The sequence below is a fragment of the Panthera pardus genome, unplaced genomic scaffold, assembly GCF_024362965.1.
Source record: "Panthera pardus isolate Hobbes unplaced genomic scaffold, ASM2436296v1 HiC_scaffold_10, whole genome shotgun sequence".
Classification (NCBI taxonomy): Eukaryota; Metazoa; Chordata; class Mammalia; order Carnivora; family Felidae; genus Panthera; species Panthera pardus.
This window is the reverse complement of record NW_026526655.1, coordinates 39,142,050-39,163,489: the sequence shown is the minus strand read 5'-3', so window position 1 is coordinate 39,163,489 and position 21,440 is coordinate 39,142,050. Positions and strand designations below refer to the sequence as shown.

Here is a 21,440-nt window from a genome sequence, read left to right as displayed (position 1 = left end):
CCCTTTTTTAAAAATTTTTTTATTTTATTTTATTTTTTTTAATTTTTTTTTTAAAGCTGTATAGTGTTTTAGAATATATCTTTCTTAACAGACATAGGATTCATTTTGTAATTGTACTTAAACACATTAATGTTATAACTTACTCTGGATTTTTTACTAAAAGCCTCTGGATAAAATCTGTGGCCAGCTGTGAAACCGATGAAAATGTTTCTTCTGAATAATCTACATTAACTTGAGAAATATTGAGGTATGTTTCTTGATTATCTTCTCCCACAAATGGAGATGTATGAGTTAACAACATATATGCTATTATGCCAATATTCCTGAAAAACAAAGAAGGGAGAAGAGGGGAATTTAAAACATATGTTAATCTGAAAACATTTATATAAAGTAAAATTGATACTTAGCAGATTCCTGTCCTCAGAACTTGTAAACTATAGACTTTAAATTGCTTTTCAAATTTCCTATATTATTAAAACTAAAATAACTGTGTTATCTCAAAGTCTGCCTCACAGAAAAAGAATATAAGGGGAATATACATGTTACATAATTATAAATATAATGTATCAAATATATAGCATGATATCTATAGTCTGCCCTTCATTCAGACACCCTTATTGAGTACACAAAGCTGCTCAAAGGGCAGCATTTCCTAAATGGTACCCAAAGACATATTAATGATCTGTGCGACATAAACAGAAGTTCTCTGCAAACAGAGTCTGCAAGTTTAGCAAAGTACAAAATTGGATAGGTGGATTTTTTTTCATTGCAAGACTTTTCAAAGCCTTAAACACATTCACGAGAAGTCTGATGCTTAGGAGGCAGAAAAAGACAACACATACAGTGCATGTTTCCCACTTATTTAGCCGTAGGACCTTTTTTCCTTGGCAAGCCCATTACAGTTCCATGGAACACAGGGAACAAGTCTAAACTCTTCCACTTGGACTATGGAGTCAGACCCCCACCATGTTCCCAGCTAAAGTTCTAGTATCAATTCCCGTTCTACTCCTTATGACATCTGATATTCAAAATATGATTTTGCTTGCCACAGAAACTCACAATGCCCTAGAAATATAATCTCCTAAAACTAAACTTTTGTATAAACCTGACTTCATTTTCTCCATACCAAATACCTTTCCAGTTCATCTAGACCTAGATTAGGTATCTCCCATCTGGTGCTTGTCTACTGTTTCCTCCATGCTCATTAAGTATTTTACCTTATTACAGAACATATCACACAGTACTGCAACTATTTTCGTTTTTTATTAGACCGAGTCTTCCTTCAGGAAAGGGATCTTCCTATTTATTTCTATACTTTTGGCTCAGAGCCAAAGTATTACTTAAAAAGAATGTACAGATAAATGCCTTCTTGTGGCACAGTAATGATACTTCAAAAAAATCTTTTATAGAAAGCCTTATTATTTACATTTCTTTGGAATCAAAGAAATGCAGAATATATATTCTACCAAACTTTTAATGAAAGCATTTAGGTAACTAACAAAATCTTACCACATATCTGTTGCTGTAGTAATAGGATCATAGTTCAGGATTTCTGGAGCTGAAAGCAAAGATAAAATTCAAATTCAATACTGACAAATTTAAAAACATGAAAATTATTTTACAATAATTATATATATTTAGTATATATATGTAAAATTATAATATATATTATATATAATTATAATAATAAAACTGCTTTAATTTTAAAGAATAATATCAAATTGATAGAAATTTAGCATAGTATTAGTTATCCTGTGATTGGACATTTAAACATATCTAATGTTGAGCAAATTATATATATACTCAGAAGGTTCAAAAGCACAAATAATATTCTTGGAATAACCAGTAGCTATGGAGGAATGTTTTTAATCATTAAATCAATCTCAGGAAAAACAATTATGAAGAAGTAAAATTTTAGACACTGGAATCTTTTTAAAAATTGTAGTTTGATTACTCTGTTAAGAATTAGTTTGTGTTATTTTATACTGATTCAAGTTTTTCTTTTCAGAGTAAAGAGAATCATATATATTTACAACAACATTATGAGTAAATTATGCATTCTGGAAGGGCTTTACATTTTCAAGTAGATTCAATATCCCTCTTAGACTATCAAAAACCTAATTTCCTATGTAATTAACTTCCCATCATCTTCTTCCCTGCCAACTTTTTAAGTGCAAAATAAATTCTCTATATCTTGTGATTATCATAAATTTCAAATTAGTAGAGGCCAAACTAGGATTTATGCTTGAATAATAACTTTGCTTCACAAAAATTATTTCCTAAAGCCTAACATTTTTATTAATAAAGACTTTGAGTCATATATTTGTCTGTCCATCACACAACGTACCACCCTATACATACTTCTGTGAGCTGTGTTATCTATAATTACGAGCATTTATTCTAGGACACTATTGTCCCTATTTGCATTCAAAAGTTAGTAATTTGTTTTGTTTTCATTTGGGGAAAGTCAGCTGCCTTGCTGAGTCGCACCTGTTCTGTGTAGTTGTATCTTTTCAATACTTGCATGGGGGTATCAATATAAGCAACAACAAAAAAGTGCAAAAAGATGAATTTTATAAATTAAAATAAATTTATGTGCTGCTTCATATAACTTAAATTTTTTTCACCTGCATGATTTTATTTGTTGATATAGTACAATATTCCCAGATTATCTAATCATAAGATCTTTTTTTGACATCCTTTTTCTTCAAAATCCTCCTTTTACAACCCTAGGCAAAACCTCACATTTTTAAGCAGCAGCAACAAAAAGCAAGTAGTCCTGCTAAAAATTCTTGCAAAACTGAAGATGATGTATATTTATAAACAGCTTCAGAGTTGGGACCAGGACACAAATAGAAATGACATTTATCCAACACCCAGGCTTCAAAGGTAAAAATGACTGGGCCATGTGACTGCCTGTTTTCCTCTTTTTTCCATTTTCTCCTGTTCCCTAACTTCCCCTTCACCCATTTTTCTTTATGTAATAAACTGTTACACACAAACATTAACTTCTGAATTTACATGTCCAATGTCATGTGAATTGTTGTGAATGTCTCAATGGTCCTACATTCACTAAAGTTCATTTATTGTGTCATAACCAAATTTTAATGCATTAAAATACCTGAATCAAATAAATCCTGGAATTACATGCTCTAAAATATGGCTTTATAGAGATAACATTTAGTTGATAAATTTCAAAATGGTGTATAAAATGAAAGGAAGTTCTTACCTAAGTATTCTGGTGTTCCCATAATTTCCCGAAGTTCACACGCATTCCCTATTTTTCGAGACATTCCAAAATCTACAATTTTTATATCTCCAAGAGGGTATATGCTGCTTAATAATATATTCTGTGGCTAAATAAAGCACAATAAAAATTGGTAAGTAATATACAACAATAAAAGAATACTTGTCTCAGATGGGAAGTAAATTAAATGTTTAGCTATTACACATTTCATTAAGTCATTCACCAAACATCTACTGAACTACTAGTTAGCAAAAGCTTTATGCTCAATGATAAATAAAGGTAAAATTATACTCAAAGGATTCTTAGTTTGGATGAAAACAAAGTTAGATGAATATATAGATTGAGTGATTATGAGATAAACTGAATAATAAACACAAGACTACTTAATTCTGCCTATTATAAAGTCTAAGAACCTTTTGCTGTAGAGATGATATTTAAGCTGAACCTTACAGAATAAATAGGAGTATTCTGGTTAGAAAGGCACTCTAGGGAACAGCATGAAAGAAAGTATGAAGGAATAAAAAATGTATACTTTTCCAGAAACAGAAAATGGTTCAGTATGATGGTTCTGGGTCTATTAGCTTAGACAATAAGATATATTGATGCATGGAAAGTGTCACCCATTGCTTCCCAGAACCAAGAGACTTTGCTGAAGTCTATTACAAAATTCCTTGCCACAGTCATAACCCAAATAGTTGCCAAGGTGCTGTTCCCAAAGTCTGTGAGAAGAATTCTAAGTCTAACTTCAGGAAAACCCAATGCTTGTTTATTATTAAATCACAGAGACATTAAAGGAGAAGAGGTAAGGGTAATTAGATCTACTGTTGTCAACCACAGGCTTTAGGATATACAAAGCCAGGTTTATTTCCCATCCCCAACCTCAAGTGCTGTGTGGTGTTATGTAATACACTTGGTTTATCCTTAGCAGGAGAAAGACCCAACAGCAAGTTTGTGGGGGCATGATCGTCCGGATATGTACCATATTGTTGTTTTTACAACAGCTTATTGGTAGGGGACATGGCAGGGCTGCTAGGTACTTAACACTACCCTCTTCCAGAGGGGGGCCCAACACAGACAAACATGTTTTTTCTTTTGAAAATGGGGTAAGAAAAAGAAAGAAAGTCTAGTTTGAGACAAATTTTGAGACAAAGTTTGTACAAGATACCCAAATGGTACCTAATTTGCAGTTGAAGAAAATAATTTGGAATTTAGGAGAGAAGTCTGGGCTATAGGAAAGAGAACTGGGAATCATCATTATGGTGAAAGTGGTAGTGAAGGGCAAAGGATCATGCAAAGGGAGACAATATAGAAAGAGAAGAATCCAATGTTCAAAAAATAAGACACAGATTGATTGAGATTTTGGGTGGCTGTGGAGGAAAGATAAAGAGAAAGGATAATAACGTAAGAGTTTAAAATGGTATTTCAGGGCTTGAGTAAGGGGACTGAATGGTCTGGGGGGCAAAAATGGAGGGGCCAAAAGACTAAACATCTCAAGAGAAAAATGAATGAATATAATGGGAGCAAAGAAATGAGCACTAGAAGGAGGTTATCTTCAGAGATGGAGATTAGGCTAGAGTATTTTAGAGATGGGGCAGTTTTACAAGATGAGAAATCCAGGATGTAAGAGTGGGATGGGGTACAATGATTGAAGAATTAGAACAGGGAGGAATGATGGTTTTTAAGAGCCCAGTGATTAATTTGATCTGCTCGCACATGCAGTCCTCTCCTCTCTGCCAATACAAAATTAAGTCCATGTAGCACACATACACAAGTGCACCCAGTGCAGTACAGAGAGTCATAATCTGACTGTTGCTTCCTACCAAATCCAGCTTGCAATTATGCATCCCAAGAGCAGAAGGAAAAAAGATGCTATATTACTTAAAATCATATGGTACATTACCTTTAAATCAAGATGTACAATGTTATTCTGATGTAGATAACATACTCCTTCAAGTATTTGTTTAATGAGTCTGATAATGTCATTTTCAGAAACCATTTCAGCCAGCTCAGGTAAACACAAGTTGAAAATTTCTCCACCTGCAGCACTGAAATAAAATTCAAATAGAAACTTGGAAAATCATTGACCTAAAAATGACAATTTTTAAATACTGTAAAACTGTTAAGTAAAAGCTATAGCTATCTAGTCTCTCTCTATAGATACATATACTTTTGATTCTCATGACAACTATGTGGGTTATTATTCCCATTTGACTGATGAAGAAATAAGTACAAAGAGGTTAAGCTACTTGTACAAGGTAACATAGTAAACAGGAAACCAGAACCTGAGTCTGTATGATATGGGCAAAAATCTGCATTCTTAACCAGTATCTTGTACTGTAGCTTCCCAAATCTTTATTATTTTTAAAAGAATTGAAAATCTAAACAATGCTGACAAAAGCATAGAAAAAAGGCCCTTGGTTTGGAATCAAATGATATAAATTTAAATCCCAAATCTGCTATTTACCAGCAATATAACTAGGATCAGTCATTTATTTGTCTTTCACCATCTGTAAAACAGAGTCATAACTGAGCTCAATAGATTTTTTTTTTTTTTTTTAAGAGAGAGTGCAAACAGGGGAGAGGGACAGAAAGAGAGAGAGAGAGAATCCCAAGCAAGTTCCATGCCCAGTGTGGAGCCCAACACAGGGCTTGATCCCATTGACCCTGAGATCATGACCTCAGCCGAAATCGAGTCGGACGCTCAGCCGACTGAGTCACTCTGGCACCCATACATTTTTTTTGAAGATTAAATCTAAAAAAATGCAAACCCTCCTCCCCCCCCCCCCCAGATGGTTATTCAAAAATTTATAAGGTATATTTAAGAACATCTCAAGTAGGGTGACTGGGTGGCTCAGTCGGCTAAGTGTCTGACTTTGACTCGGGTCATGATCTCATGGTTCATGGGGTCGAGTCCCACATCGGGCTCTGTGCTTCAGAGCCTGAAGCCTGCTTCAGATTCTGTGTCTCCCTCTCTCTCTGCTCCTCCCCGGCTCATGCTCTCTCTCACTTTCACTCTCAAAAATAAATAAACATAAAAAAAATATTAAAAAAAAAAAGAATATCTCAAGTAAAGCATATTCTATGTGGTAAAACAGGACAGTGTCTGACATGTAGAAGGTGTTCAATAAAGGTTTGTTGAATGAATGAATGATGGAATAGGCAGTCATTCTTCAGAGCAGCTGAAACTGAAATTCAGAAGTCTCACTGACTGACAAGAGGAAGAAGCATGTCATATGTATGAGCAGTCATAAGAAGGAAAAGAAAAGGGAAAGAAAAAGCTTTGTTTCTGAAGGTATATATTCACAGACCAAAAAATAAAAATAACTTTAAAATATAGGAACGTGCCATAAAAGTAACCAGTTTACATATAATTTCTATCTTCTATGTCCTCTAAATTTAACACAATGCATAGGTATTACTTTTATAACCAAAAGTATCCTAAGGGTTTTTTGTTTGTTTCAGTAACAAAATCAAACAAATATTATGATTGTCAGCCAATGAGATTGTCTCTTCTTTTTAGGTTGGTAAGTTGACCAATGTCTTTTGTAGGATTGCCATTTTTCCCATAAAAGCAGGACACAGGTAGAGCTATGGGAAACGGAAAATTAGGAAGAGGAGCTAAGAGGAGGGAATGAACAGATAACACAAGAAGCAGATTACAGAAGTCAGCAGAAACTAGAATAAATGTAAGCAGTGAGTAGTAGACAAGCAGATGATTTGGTCAAACAAGCCACACAAGAGCAGTGACTAGAGAGGAAAAAATCTCTCTATAGAGATAAAAGACTCCTATATACCATTATCATTGCCCTGGAAGGCATATTCGGGTACACCTCCTTTTTCTCTATTAGAAGAGTTGTCCTCTGATGGGACATCAACCAACAAATTTAGAAATTTGGAGTGTTTGCCTTCATTCGCATATGTATTTGTATATATGTTGTGTGTGATAATAGTACTTTAGTAGAAGTACAATGTCATGTAAACCTATGTGTTATACATCTTTCAAAAGGCTAAATAAATGTGGTAAGATGTCAACAATTGGTAAATCAAACTGAAAAGTATGAGTATTAATTATACTGTTCTTTCAACTTCTTTGAAGATTTTAAATTTTGTACCAAAAAAGTCAAGGAAGAAAAGTATGTAGGATGACTTGAGGAGGGGATCAGATTGGTAATTGTTATTAGAGTAAAAGATTTCACCGTTCTACTTTCACCACATAAAAAATTATGCCACCTTATGAAAATAACTAAGTCTCCCTGGCTACATTTTTACCTTTGAGATTATCTGATGTGACAATGCTACCCAAAAAGTAGTAAGAACTAAACCAAATTCTAGCAATAAATTTTAGTAGGTCTTAGTTGATCTAGTAATAAATTATTTCAGGGGTGCTGGGTGGCTCAGTCGGTTCAGCATCTGACTTCGGCTCAGGTCATGATTCACAGTCCGTGAGTTCAAGCCCCATGTTGGGCTCTCTGTGGACAGCTCAGAGCCTGGAGCCTGCTTCAGATTCTGTGTCTCCCTCTCTCTCTGCCCCTCCCCTGATCATGCTCTGTCTCTCTCAAAAATAAGCATTAAAAATTTTTTTTTAAATTATTTTAATCCATTTATACATTTAATGAGTGCTTGCTATACACTTCAGCCATAAGGTACAATTGTGCCCTTATGGAATTCAGTTTACTTGGCAGGGTACCTGAATCAATTTTCAGAGTATGAACAAAATCCAACCATAAAATGTGTCAAAATTTTCTGATATATTTTGTTGTTGCTATTTAGATAAATCCCCCAAAGAAAATTTTATGAAAGTACTCAATGCTCCTATGTATTCATTCTCTAAAACTAGTATTCCATTACTATGTTTGAAAAAGGTTAGCTCCTTTTCACATACTTCAAACGTGCAGTGTCATGCAAGTAGATAACTTTTTTTTTTCTCAAGTTAGTTAACATACAGTGTAGTCTTGGCTTCAGGAGTAGAACCCAGTGATTCATTTCTTACATATGACACCCAGTGCTCATTCCCAAAAGTGACCTCCTTAATGCCCATCACCTATTTAACCCACCCCCATCCCCCACCCCCATCAACCCTCAGTTTGTTCTCTGTATTTAAGAGTCTCTTATGGTTTGCCTCCCTCTTTTTATATTTTTTCTTCCCTTCCCCTATGTTCACCTATCAAATTTCTCAAATTCCACATATGAATGAAATCATATGGTATTGGTCTTTCTCTGACTGACTTATTTTGCTTAGCAAAATACCCAAGTAGATAACTTTTTAAAGGTTAGATTAATCTAACAAAAATAATCACAAAATATATGAAAAATGAAATCAGACTGATAGTATCCTGGGCATTTCTGTGATTCTAACTTATTTTGAAGGTGTTATATTATACCTTAGTATGTTGTTTTATGGGAAATGTACATAGTATTAATTCTTTAATAAAATTTTTTTTAATGTTTATTTGAGAGAGAGACAGAGAGCGTGAGCAGAGGAGGAACAGAGAGAGAGAGAGAGAGAGAGAGAGAGAGAAGCCAAAGCAGGCTCTAGGCTCTGAGCTGTTAGCACAGAGCCCAATGTGGGGCTCAAACCCATGAACCGTGAGATCATGACCTGAGCTGAAGTCAGATGTTTAACTGACTGAGCCACCCAGGCACCCTCATAGTAGTCATTCTTTTTTTTTTTTTTTTAATTTTTTTGACATTTATTTATATTTGAGAGAGAGAGAGAGAGAGTGAGAGAGACAGAGTGTGAGCAGGGGAGGGGCAGAGAGAGAGGGAGACACAGAATCTGAAGCAGGCTCCAGGCTCTGAGCTGTCAGCACAGAGCCTGACGCGGGGCTCGAACCCATGAACCATGAGATCATGACCTGAGCCAAAGTCAGTCGCTCAACCAACAGAGCCACCCAGGTGCCCCCATAGTATTCATTCTTAAATGAACTACTTGCCAGTTTAACATTTTGCAAAATAAGCATTTTCATATTTATAAGTTGATTCTAGGTAATCAACTTTCCTGGTATAAAAACATACTTTTTACAAATATATAAACAAACTTCTTCATCCTTAAAATACCTGAATACTAAAATTAGGCTATATTACTTTTTGTTTTTTATTATTTTATTTTAGAGAGAGAGAGAAAGGCAGAGAAAGAGCATGAGTGGGAGACAAGGGCAGAGGAAGAGAGAGAGAGAGAGAGAGAGAAGAGAGAGAGAGAAAATCTTACGCAGGCTTCATACTCAGCAGAGAGCCCAATACGGGGCTTGAGCCCATGACCCTGGGATCATGCATGACCTGAACCAAAATCAAGAGTTAGAAGCTTAATAGACTGAGCCACTCAGACACCCCTAGGCTACATAATATACTTTTACATTCAAAAAGGCAATGATGCAGGTTAACCACTAAAAAGAATTACCATATTTACAATGCACTTTTTTCTGAAGTAAATACTTAATCTCTTTAGTTTATTATAAAATAGATTTCTTCTATAAAAAATTATCAGACGCTAAAAGCATATTAAACATAAATTTAGCTAACCTTTTCCAATTGTTGTAGATGTTCAAACACATTTTATATACATATAATAAATGTGTCAAACTGTCACTCATAAAGGTACTATTTTAGAGTCACATGTGAATATACTAATTAACCGGCCAGTTGGCTTAACCATGACCTACCCCATGCTTAATGTGATGAATTGTTGACTATTTGGGTGTTTTCAGCTTTTCACTGAGTTGTGGGAAGAGATATATTTTATTTCTTATTGCTACAATTCCTAACAGTTTTTCACAAGTTACACAATACTAAGTAAATGTGTTTCTTCAACAAACAATGTGACAAGCACACCTTCACCTTCATGCAAATTCACCCTTCTATTCTCCATGAGTCATTCCTTTGGATGTATTTTTTCAAATAGATGGATAAATTATATAAATGATTTCAATTCTATTTATCCATCAGGTAGTTCTGCACAAAAACTCTTCGACTTTCTATGCTATTAGCAATGAAAGTATACTTGTTTCACCACATTCCTCAAGCATTGTGATGTCATTTGGGTTTTTTTGTGTGTACTGTTTGATTAGTTTTTGTGTATATGTGAAAATATTCAAATATACACCATGTCTCTCTAATATTTTATCAACAGAAATCTTTACAAGTTTTTTTTCCTAAATGTTTATTTTGAGAGAGAGAGAAAGCACATGTGTGTGTGCAAGTGGGGGAGGGGCAGAGAGACTCAGTAAGAGAGAATCCCAAGCAGGCTCCATTCTGTCAGTGCAGAGCCCAATGCAGGGTTTGATCTCATGAACTGTGAGATCATGACCTGGGCTGAAATTAAAAGTTGGACACCCAACAGACTGAGCCACCCAGGTGCCCCCAAATCTTTATAAGTTCTTGTCTTACTTTTATCATTCTTGTTCTTAACATTTCAAGCCACCTTTATCCCACCAATTAAAATAAGTACTACAAATTTATTTAAATTTATTAAAGTATATACTTACTACTCTAATATCAAAATGATTTCACTGGTATTTTCATAGACTTCATGAAGATTAATCACATGAGGGCAAGATTTTGCCAATTCAAGTACGGCAATCTCGTGTAGAATCTCTGCTCGACAATCCTGTCCTCTTCTTCTCTTTTTCAGAAACTTCGCAGCATATTCTTGGCCAGTAGATTTTGATATACACTGTCTAACCACAGCAAACTTTCCTCTGGGGGGAAAATGAGGACAGTCAATTTTAACTTTTCCAAAAAGAACAATATTAACATAACACACAGTTACAACTCCAATTTAGAATTAATCCTTTCAAACAACTATGCCATTAGTTGAGAACTATGTTCTCTTAACTGAATCAAATACTACATATACTTCTATGAAATTTATATTATTATCACAGAAAAATTAAAATGGCAAATGTAAAAACAGGATAAGACATAACTGTATTTGTTCATCACTGTTAATATAATACGTTATCATTGTAGGGGAGATCTCATTTGCATTCCAACTCCATGCCATACTCTTGTTATAAATGTTTGTGTTTAAATATCATAACAATCCTACATAGCAATGAAATTGTTTTGCAGAGCCCAGAGAGTATATGTATCTTAGTCTATTTCCAAAGACTGTACCTTTAAAAGGGTACCACACTAACTCTCTAATCAAAACAGCTTCCTTCCAAAATAAAAAATTAAAATTAAAGCAAAAGTGGGTATTTGACATTTCATTGTATCAGTGTAATCGCTTTGCCTTTCAGCACCATGTTTAACAATCTTTGAAACTTTCTATCACTAATTTAGTAGTTGTTTTTCCAGTAAATCTCTTAATATTGGCCAGTAGTCTATGAAGCCTGTAACAGATAACAGAGGTATATGTATCCTACGGAGAGTATCCAGAGACACTTCATGATCAACTAAGAAAATTAATAGTTATCAATAGCTAAGTACAAATACACCCATTAAGGTCATGTTTATCATTTTAGGAATAAGTAGGTGTTTAGCTCTCTCCAACAGAAGTGCTCAGCATCTCAGCCAAAATTTAAATCTACACTATACTAAGTGTATAGTTGCCCAAAATCTAATTTCCCAAAGATCGAGAGCTATTTTGAGTAAGACTATTTTAAGAAACTAATAAAGGCAACTGACTGCCTACCCAGAAAAATGTACGCATGCCCTTAAACAGAAAGTTTTACATACAATTCCAGAGGGTTTTCAGACTTCAAAGCCCATCTATCGACCTTCTAAACCTGAGTCCACAGGATCCAAGATTAAGAACCTATATCCTAAGGCTCAAACTAACATATGAAGTATAAATAAAGGGTCTTCAGAGAAGAACTTTTGTTCCCTAACTCTTCTTTCTCCAATTTGACTTCTAACACATGTCAGGTGCTTAGCAAGGAAAACCTGGTATTTGGGGTTGGGGAGGGGGGAACAAAATAAATTGTTTGATTGTTATTTTAATTGCTATTCTCAAGGGCCAGGATGACAAGGATTCCTACTCTTTATTTCCCACATTTCTTCAAAACTGGTGCCGGTGAAAAGGACAGGAAACCAAGCTGAAAAAGTATGCTACAATGCCAAAAGAAGTGACCAGGCTATAATCTGACTCTTCTACATTCATCAAAACATACAACTCAATAAATTTGCATGCACAAGCCTGATTCTTGGAAAGAACGTTTCATTTAAGATTTGGCATATATAATTTAAACTAAGGCACTTTCTCACCATATGCAAAAGCAATACAATTCAATGCATTTCAATGAGCATACAAAAAGGTCATCAGTCTTTGTCTTCAAACTACCCTTTATAGATTTTATACTGGATAAATCAAGTCAAACTAAGATTAAATGACTCATGAAACATCATATATGGAATTGGAGTGCCAAGAATTAAACTATGGAAGGTGAATTTTTAGCTTTCTCTTCTAATCACTACAAAACAATTCCTCCCTTTAAGATCATTTTTTAAGAAGTGCAACTCACTTCTGCCAATTCTCACTCACATTTAGAAGTGAAAGTGTGTCTAAAACAGAAAGGAAATTTTGAGTTTTATACAGAAATTCACCTTGTAAAACTAAGTAAACAGAAACAAGTTAGCCAAGAAAATTGTCCCTCTGAAAAAAAAAAAGTTTATACTACCAACTGTGACAATTAAGTTCTGCTGCAATTTTGTAATTACATCTATAAGCCAGAATCTTCTCAGGAACAAAGAGCAAAATTAACTGGTAACACTTTTTAACCTCATTGTTTCATGTATTGTTATGAGGCTTTTTTAAACAATCCAGTACAAAAGTGACCAAATGATGCTGGTACTTATTTATTTACCTGTCAGTGCTTACCACTGGGTAAAAGTCCTATGTAGGCAGAGACCCTGTTTGTTCTAATTACTACAGTTGTTATAAACTGTACACTTTGCTAATGCATAACAGGAACTGAAATATCTGTTGAATGAATGCAAGAGCTATGCACCTACTAGAATACCATACACTGTGCTATTTTAGTTTATATCCTGTAGTTAAAGCATTTATATTTTTAAAAGTTATTTGAAATTCCAGTAACATTTTACATATATATAAATGTATATGCTGTTAAATAAGGTAAATATTCTTACCATAATTATCAGATGACTTAGGAAGGAAAGAGTATTTATTTCCTATTCTAAAATGTTAGTTGCAGTTTAGAAGTAACAAAAATAATCTTTTATCATAATTTTCCTGTATCAAACTTAACAGAAATATTTAAGAAAATTAAATACCCTTAACAACAATACTTAATTCATAACCTAAAAAGGCAAAGCTGACTAGATTTCCCAGCAGTGAAAAGTGCTAGTAGTTACCCTTTTGCATTCTAGAATAGACGATAAAATGTGAAAGGAGGGGGGGAGGGTGAGCCACAAAGGAAGCTGACGTTTATTTCTGCATCTGCCTCACCCTTCTAACCACAAGAAGTCCTAAGAAACCTTGCCTCAGTTGGGGGAGGGGTGGAAAAAAACATATCCAACATGTTAAAAAACAGGAACAATGCAAAGTTTTTTGAGAATAGTCTAAAACGAACTGTTAACTTTTACATATTTTCTTTTAGTCTGCTAAAGGAAAATAAATTCTTCAGCACTAACATCTTAAAATTAAATTTTAAAAAGTTGATTTAGAAAGATCAACTTGATTTAAAAGACTTTTGTAGTTCACACCACATGCTAGAATTATGTTTACATAGTTCAAAATGTAAAGCCTCAAGAAAAACAGTATTTTGATCTTAATTTTCATTGTGCATTAGTATAGGATATTAAAGTTAGTAGCAATAGTGGAAGAACTTAAAGCAAGTTATTGACAGATGAAAGATCATGATTTCCAACTGATCAAGTTTTACTAATTAGAAATACCAAGGGGCACCTGGGTGGCTCAGTTGGTTAAACCTCCCACTTCGGTTCAGGTCATGATCTCATAGTTCCTGGGTTCGAGCTCCACGTCAGGCTCTGTGCTGATAGCGCAGAGTTTGGAGCCTGCTTCAGTTTCTGTGTCTTCCTCTCTTTCTTTGCCCCTCCCTGCTCTCTCTCCCAAAAATAAAATAAACATATTTTTTTTTAATAAAAAAAAGAAATATCAAAATTTACCATCTGACTCATTAGCCCATATTAATTCAAAGAAAAATGTTAGGTCTCTTTCATAAAGATATTAGAAGATGGGATATTAGCAATCTGAGTTTGTTTTTTTTTTTTTTTTTTAATGTTTATTTATTTTTGGGACAGAGAGAGACAGAGCATGAACGGGGGAGGGGCAGAGAGAGAGGGAGACACAGAATCGGAAGCAGGCTCCAGGCTCCGAGCCATCAGCCCAGAGCCTGACGCGGGGCTCGAACTCACGGACTGTGAGATCGTGACCTGAGCTGAAGTCGGACGTCCAACCGACTGAGCCACCCAGGCGCCCCAATCTGAGTTTGTTTTAATCAGAGTCTATTATGAGTTTTTGCTCTAGAATGTTAAAAAATACACCTGATTCAAGTTCAGGCTTGTTATTTATGATAGTATCTCATTTATAAAACAATGTAATTATTAATACTGTCCTCCCCAAAGTTTAGGTTCTACAAATCTCTCAAAAGAAAAAGTATTTTATAGACTTTCTAGCCCCCATAATATCCCTTATTTTGCAAAGTTAACTTAATAAATATATGTACAGTTACTGATCAAACTATAACTTAGAAAAATGGAAAAGATCCCCTTTATTGTGTTTACTGTTCAAAGCTTTTTATATTCAGTTACCTGCTCAAAGCAGTTGCCAAACATCTTTGCAATAGAAGGAAACTTGGAGACATCTAGTCCACCCTCTCAACGAAAAGGAAATCACACAACTAAGTAGATCACACAACTTTAGATCCACAGTAAAGACAGGTCAACTGACTTCCAATTTAATGTGTTTTTTACTAATATACTACATGATGCTATATGACACATATTTGACATGTTGTTGAAGAAAAAAGAAAGAAGACTCCCAATGGAATCTTAAACTACCTCAATAAACCTTTACAGCATTCTAGATGTTAAGATACTGACCAAACTGTGTACACTCTAGGCCTCCTCATTTTAAGACTGACAATGAAAAATACAAGGAGTCCAGAAGAAGGTAACTGGATCAAGGAAGGCTGTCTGGAAATTAGGTCATAATATGAGCATTTAAGGAAACTGGCAATGTTTGGCCATATTCAAATCTCTGAAGAATTTTTACAAGGACATTACATGCAGCTACAAAAGATGAACCACATCTATTGGGTAGATGTTAGTAGAGTAGAAAACAGAACCTTCTGTGCCTAAGAGGCACCCACAAAATGGAACAGATACATTCTGAGGTAATGAGTTCCCCATCACGGCAGCATTCAAATTAAGGCTGGATAAACAGCTTGTCAAGAAAAGTATAGGAAAGATTGCTGCGTAAATTGTATTAGACCACCACTGACCACCAAAGTCCTTCCAGTGCAAAGATTCTATCACTATTTGATGTGAGATACAGGCAACTAAAAGTAAAACTTACTCCTTCCTGTTATAATGCAAACAGAAATAATCACAGATTTAGAACTAAACACTTTCCTAGAAACATTCTTTTTTTAAGAAAAATTTTTTAATGTTTATGAGAGAGAGAGAGAGAGAGAGACAGAACATGAGCGGGGAAGGGGCAGAGAGAGAGGGAGACACAGAATCTGAAGCAGGCTCCAGGTTCTGAGCTGTCAGCACAGAGCCTGACATGGGCTCGAACTCACAAACCACAAGATCCTGACCTGAGCTGAAGTCAGACACTCAGCTGATTGAGCCACCCAGGTGCCCCTTCCAAGAAACATCCTGAAAGGTTTTTAAAACTGTATCTTTCAATACACCATTAAAACACCCAGATACTTTGTACATAAAATTAAATAAATAAATATGCCAGGAATTAAGAAAAATGCTTTCATATTTAGTCCTTAGTCTAATGAAGTAGATGTTATCATCCTTATTTTGCAAAAGAAAGACTGCATCCAACAACTGATAAGGCTAAGACTTGTCACCCTTCCTGTAAAAGATCACCAAGAACAGAATTACTTTTCATGGTCCAGTCAACTTTTGTTTTCACACTGAGATTTTCAAAGATAAAAATCAATCATACTATCTTACTATAGATCTATCAATACAAACACAGACTTAGCAAACCATTTTAATTTAAGATAAGCAAAACATTTACCTCCAGAACTAAAATCAAACCGAAGATAGAAACTGATCACCATCTTTCAACTCTGCTAAATGTCTTTAATTTAAAGTTCAAAGATGCTGAACATATAACATAAATATCTTAGTCTATTTTTACAACTTCCATATATATTAAAATGGTAGTACTAAATTGCAGAATCCCAGGTTGCCCCTTGGCCTTAAGGAATTTACACTCTCATCAGGCAAAACAGGTAAGTGTTAGCGTTAAGTACAGGGTTTTACTTATAGAACATGCATTGTTTGTCATACAGAATTATACCATCAAATATGTGTTAAGTCTTTTTGTTTAATTTAGGAAAAAAGAGGAGGAGGCCCTCCTTATTTGTTTTGTAGCCCAGCACAATATCCTAGGAATTTTAAAAAATTTTAACAAAAATTAATAAGATTCTACTACTTCACAAATATTAACTAATTTAATCCTCATAACAACCATAGAAGATAGATACAATTATCTTCATCCCCACTTCTCAGATGAGGAAATTATAGCACTAAGAGGTACAGAAATTTAATTGAGGTCACACGGTTTGGAAATGGCAGAGCCCGGATTTGGACTTGACAGTCCACTATGCTAAGCTATCTGTTGCCATGCACAGCCTCAAATTAAGAACCCTGACCTCCTATCAGGGGCTCTTAAGCTAGGTGGGATATATCATACAAGCTCACTAACTCTCTACAGATTTGATTTCCAAGTCAGTTAAAACTAGATCCTGTATAATAATAGAAGAAATGATGACTTTCTAGAATTCCAACCATTTTTTAAAATGATCAAGTGAATTTTATAAAACTATAGACCCAGAAAATTCAATATGTGAATTTATTTTTTTTTAATTTTTTTTTTTAACGTTTATTTATTTTTGAGACAGAGAGAGACAGAGCATGAACGAGGGAGGGTCAGAGAGAGGGAGACACAGAATCTGAAACAGGCTCCAGGCTCTGAGCTGTCAGCACAGAGCCCGATGCGGGGCTCGAACTCACGGACCACGAGATCATGATCTGAGCCGAAGTCGGCCGCTTAACCAACTGAGCCACCCAGGTGCCCCTCAATATGTGAATTTAAACAGCACACATACCACACAATTTCCTTACCTTCCCAGCTCTTTAGACGTAAGTGTATAAAAACTATTAAAGTTTTCCATTCTCATTGGAGTTTGAGGAGTTGTAGTTAACAACCCTGAAATACTGCGACAATCAAATCTTCTCCTCGACATGTTAGATGACTCCCAGATATGCTTCTTTAGTCACTTATTTTTACCTATTTAAAAAAGAGAATATATAGGATATAACTTAAATGCAATTAAAAAAAAGATGTTATCTCAGATAGACAGGATGTACATTATGTTTTATAGCTCTAAATACAGCTGTAAGACACAACCCTTCCCTCCCCCAAAAAAAGAAAAGAAAGATTTTTAAACAGCACATTCGACCCAGAAGGAAGAAAAACAAAAAGCACACACACAAACTGGTATCATCTCTATGGTACTTGAACTAAGTTACTGACTTTATTTCATAATAAAACTACTATAAAAATCCTCAAACCTCTCAGATTCTTAGAAAATAGTTATAATAAAATTTTAATATAAGCAACCATTCAATTTAATTTTTAAACTGTCATTCTTTGAAGTTATACCTTCACATAACAAGATTTTAACACAGCAGGGTAATGACTACTCATTTTAAATATAACTTCTCATGGCCAAACAATTTTGGTGGTGAATTCCCATTTTGTGAGTTTTGTTACTGACATCTGAATGACTACAAGAAACAGAACTTATTTCACAGACTACCTACATTTCAATATTAAATTCAAACTTTTATAGGTCTTAAGAGTTTTTTCTTTTGGTAGAACTGAGCTCTATAATTTTGTTAGATGAGTGACCGTATATAAAACCTTATTCTACAGTTCTGTACCTTGAACCCATATTTATCTTCAACTTTGTGATATTTACATATATTCAGTTTTAACAAAACTACCATTTCACATTAATTGAATTCATATAATTGCAGACTATATATTTTACAATAGTTAGGACTTCCTCCTATGTTTACCAAAAAAAGATCCAGTATTATTCTTCTAGCACCCTCTTTCAATAACACCGTAGGGTTTTTGTTCTTTCTCTGCCACATTTTTCCTCTGTTTATTTCCTACTTGACATGTACTGTTGTTTACCTTCCTAAATTCAAATGCCAACTATATTCAATTTAAAAAGCAGTGTGATAAGAGTTCAGTGTTTTCAGTTTCCATATTTTTGTGGTTTTATTCTTAAGTCAGTAATTTTTTCTTTCTCTAAATGTGTTGGTCTTTGTAGAAACAAAGACCTAACTAGTTTGGGTGTACATCTCTAGTGGTCTAAGGGTAGCAGCGTAGCATTCTGAAAATAACATTTGGACTGAATCACATCTGAGTCTGAATCCAACTTAACCATCATACCACCTATGAGATCTTAACTAAATTATTTAACTTCACCACTGTTATGAGCCAATTGTGTCCCTCCCTTCAAAATTCACATGCCGAAGTCCTAGCCCCCAGCACCTCAGAAGGTGAATGTATTTGGAGTTAGGGCCTTTAAAGAGGTAATTAAGTTAAAAATGAGGTCATTAAGGGGGCCCAAATCCAACGGGATCAGTGTCCTTATAAAAAGAGATTAGGCCACAGAAACAGAGGGAAAACCATGTGAGGACACAGGGAGAAAAAGGACATCTACAAGCCACAGAGAAAGATCTAAGAAGAAGCCAATACTGTCAACACCGTGATCTCAAATTTCTACTCTCCAAAATTATGGGAGAATAAATTTATTGTTTAAGTCACCCAATCTGCAGTACTTTGTCATGGCAGTGTGGGAAACAAATATAGCTACTTATAAAATATATATATATATATTTCCAAATGTATAAGAAGGGATACAAATATAACACTTTTTCAATCTTATTGCTTTGCCATATTTCGTTTAAATTAAAAATAAATATAACAAATAAATAGAAATATAAATATAAAATATTTATATTTTATAATAATATAATATTATATTATATAAATATAATAATATAATAATATTATATAAATATAAAATATAAATATAAAAAATAAATATGATAAAAATAAATAACATCACTGACACAGTTGAAGTTGGTCCCTTCTTTACATGCCCAGTTTACATTCCCACTATCACTAGGTGGGAGACCTTATCATTTTCTTGCCAACATTTGTCCCATTCAGGCCTTTAAATTTGGCTATTGTAGTGTGATGAAAGGAAATGAAATCTTGTGATTTACTTTGCATTTCTCTGATTACCAGTGAAGAAAGCTTGAATTCTGTTTCTTCTAAAGCATGGATTATAATAGAACTCTCAGAAGAACTCACAGAACTCTAAAGATTAAAATTAAAATATGATGAATTCATGATGAAGGATGCTGGTATAGTGCTTGTCATGAGAGTACATCATGATTGTTCAGTAAGTAAATATTGTTAATATTCTACCTAAAGATACTCTCTACACAGTCTCTGGGTACTGTTGAGTAGTTTGTACTGTTTTCATATACAAATTTCTCACCCCAAGTTAGCTTACACTCAACTCTTAAAATTCTGTTTTATTTATTTATTTTTTTTTTTTACTGTGTTTTGATAAACTATTTATGTACTTTCTTAGTTCTGATAGCACTCAGTTACATTGGCCATATATTCCTCTCAGAAAAATCAATATGGTTACCAATTTCTATGCTCAATCTACTTTTTTTTTCAGGTCATCTTTGGCCTTTTACAATTTTTTTCTAAATCTCAAAGTCTATGAATATGCCTGCTTATGATCATATTTATATTATACATACATATACACATAAAGAAGGGATATAACTGTATCATGTATACAAACTGGGCTAAATTCCCAACAGTGTCCATCAATCAGGCCTTGGGAAATACAAGAATAAGAACATGTCAAATTCACTCACAGAGACAGAGTACAGGCTCTTGACTCTGATGTTCACCTCAGGGAGACTGTAGAATCTAAGATGTTTATCTCATGCTATGATATATCAGCTACAAAGTGATGTATTCATAAGAACTCTAACAGAACTAATTTTATGAGTAAGTATTTTTTGCTCTCAAGTTTCCTGAGTCAATATGGGTCTTAGATGTGGTCAAAGACTTATGCTCAATGAAATATAATTTATAATAATGAAAAAAAAACTTATTGAATGAATTCCAAAGTCCAACAATGTTTAAATATACCTAAAAATAAGATGTATATACTCAAAAACCATGCTTCCAAAGAATATTCTTAACTCATATAAGCTTAAGTGCAAAAAGGAAGACACAAAAAGCATATACATGATAATTTTGTGGCAAAAATAAAAAAGCAAAGAGAGGATTGGAAATTAGGGCAAAATGTTAATAGTGGCTATCTCTGGGTGGTGGGATCATGACAGTATTTATACTTTCCTGCTTTTAAAGTATCTACACTAAGCAGGGCAAAAATTAGTAAATGCCTTTGGAAATGCCTTAGAGAAAAAATATTGCTGTGAATATACATGATGAGACCCTAAATGCAGCAACTTGCCCACTTGCAACAGAAAAATCTATCTCTTCACACATTAAGGGTTTACTTGGTTGTAGGTTCAAGAGACATTATTGCTCAAAATTTTTAAGGCCTCAGCATTTTCTCTGCATTTATACAGAGCAGATGGTGTTCACTATCCAAATAATATTTCAGCTTTTATGCAGAGACCATATAAGCATTCAAGGTAAGCACTAAATAAGAATTAATGCCTTGTTTAATACTGGACAGAAAAGACAATTTAACAAATTCTAAATTAATGTCATAGATACAATTCTATATAATGAATAACAATTTGTAACCTTAAAACATACACCTTAATTATGAGTATCACTTGTGAAAATCTAGACTTATCCTGGGTCCCCTGCCCAACAACTGCAAAATGTGATATCCAAATATACAGATAAATATTAAGTTTTGTTATATCTATTATTTAGTTA

General features: G+C 34.2%; 1 protein-coding gene across 2 annotated transcripts in view; it reads right to left on the bottom strand.

Annotated features, from left to right (window-relative positions):
• STK17B (serine/threonine kinase 17b) overlaps nt 1-21,440 on the bottom strand; it is a 31,899-nt gene that overhangs the window by 4,843 nt on the left and 5,616 nt on the right. For both annotated transcript variants that reach the window (XM_019428316.2, XM_019428317.2), the window contains exons 2-7: nt 17,540-17,705; nt 10,729-10,941; nt 5,148-5,292; nt 3,230-3,356; nt 1,510-1,558; nt 144-323 (exon numbers count right to left, since the gene is read on the bottom strand). In XM_019428316.2, coding sequence (XP_019283861.2) covers nt 144-323; nt 1,510-1,558; nt 3,230-3,356; nt 5,148-5,292; nt 10,729-10,941; nt 17,540-17,661 — 836 coding nt within the window. In that variant the 5' untranslated portion in view covers nt 17,662-17,705. The remainder of the gene's footprint in view (nt 1-143; nt 324-1,509; nt 1,559-3,229; nt 3,357-5,147; nt 5,293-10,728; nt 10,942-17,539; nt 17,706-21,440) is intronic.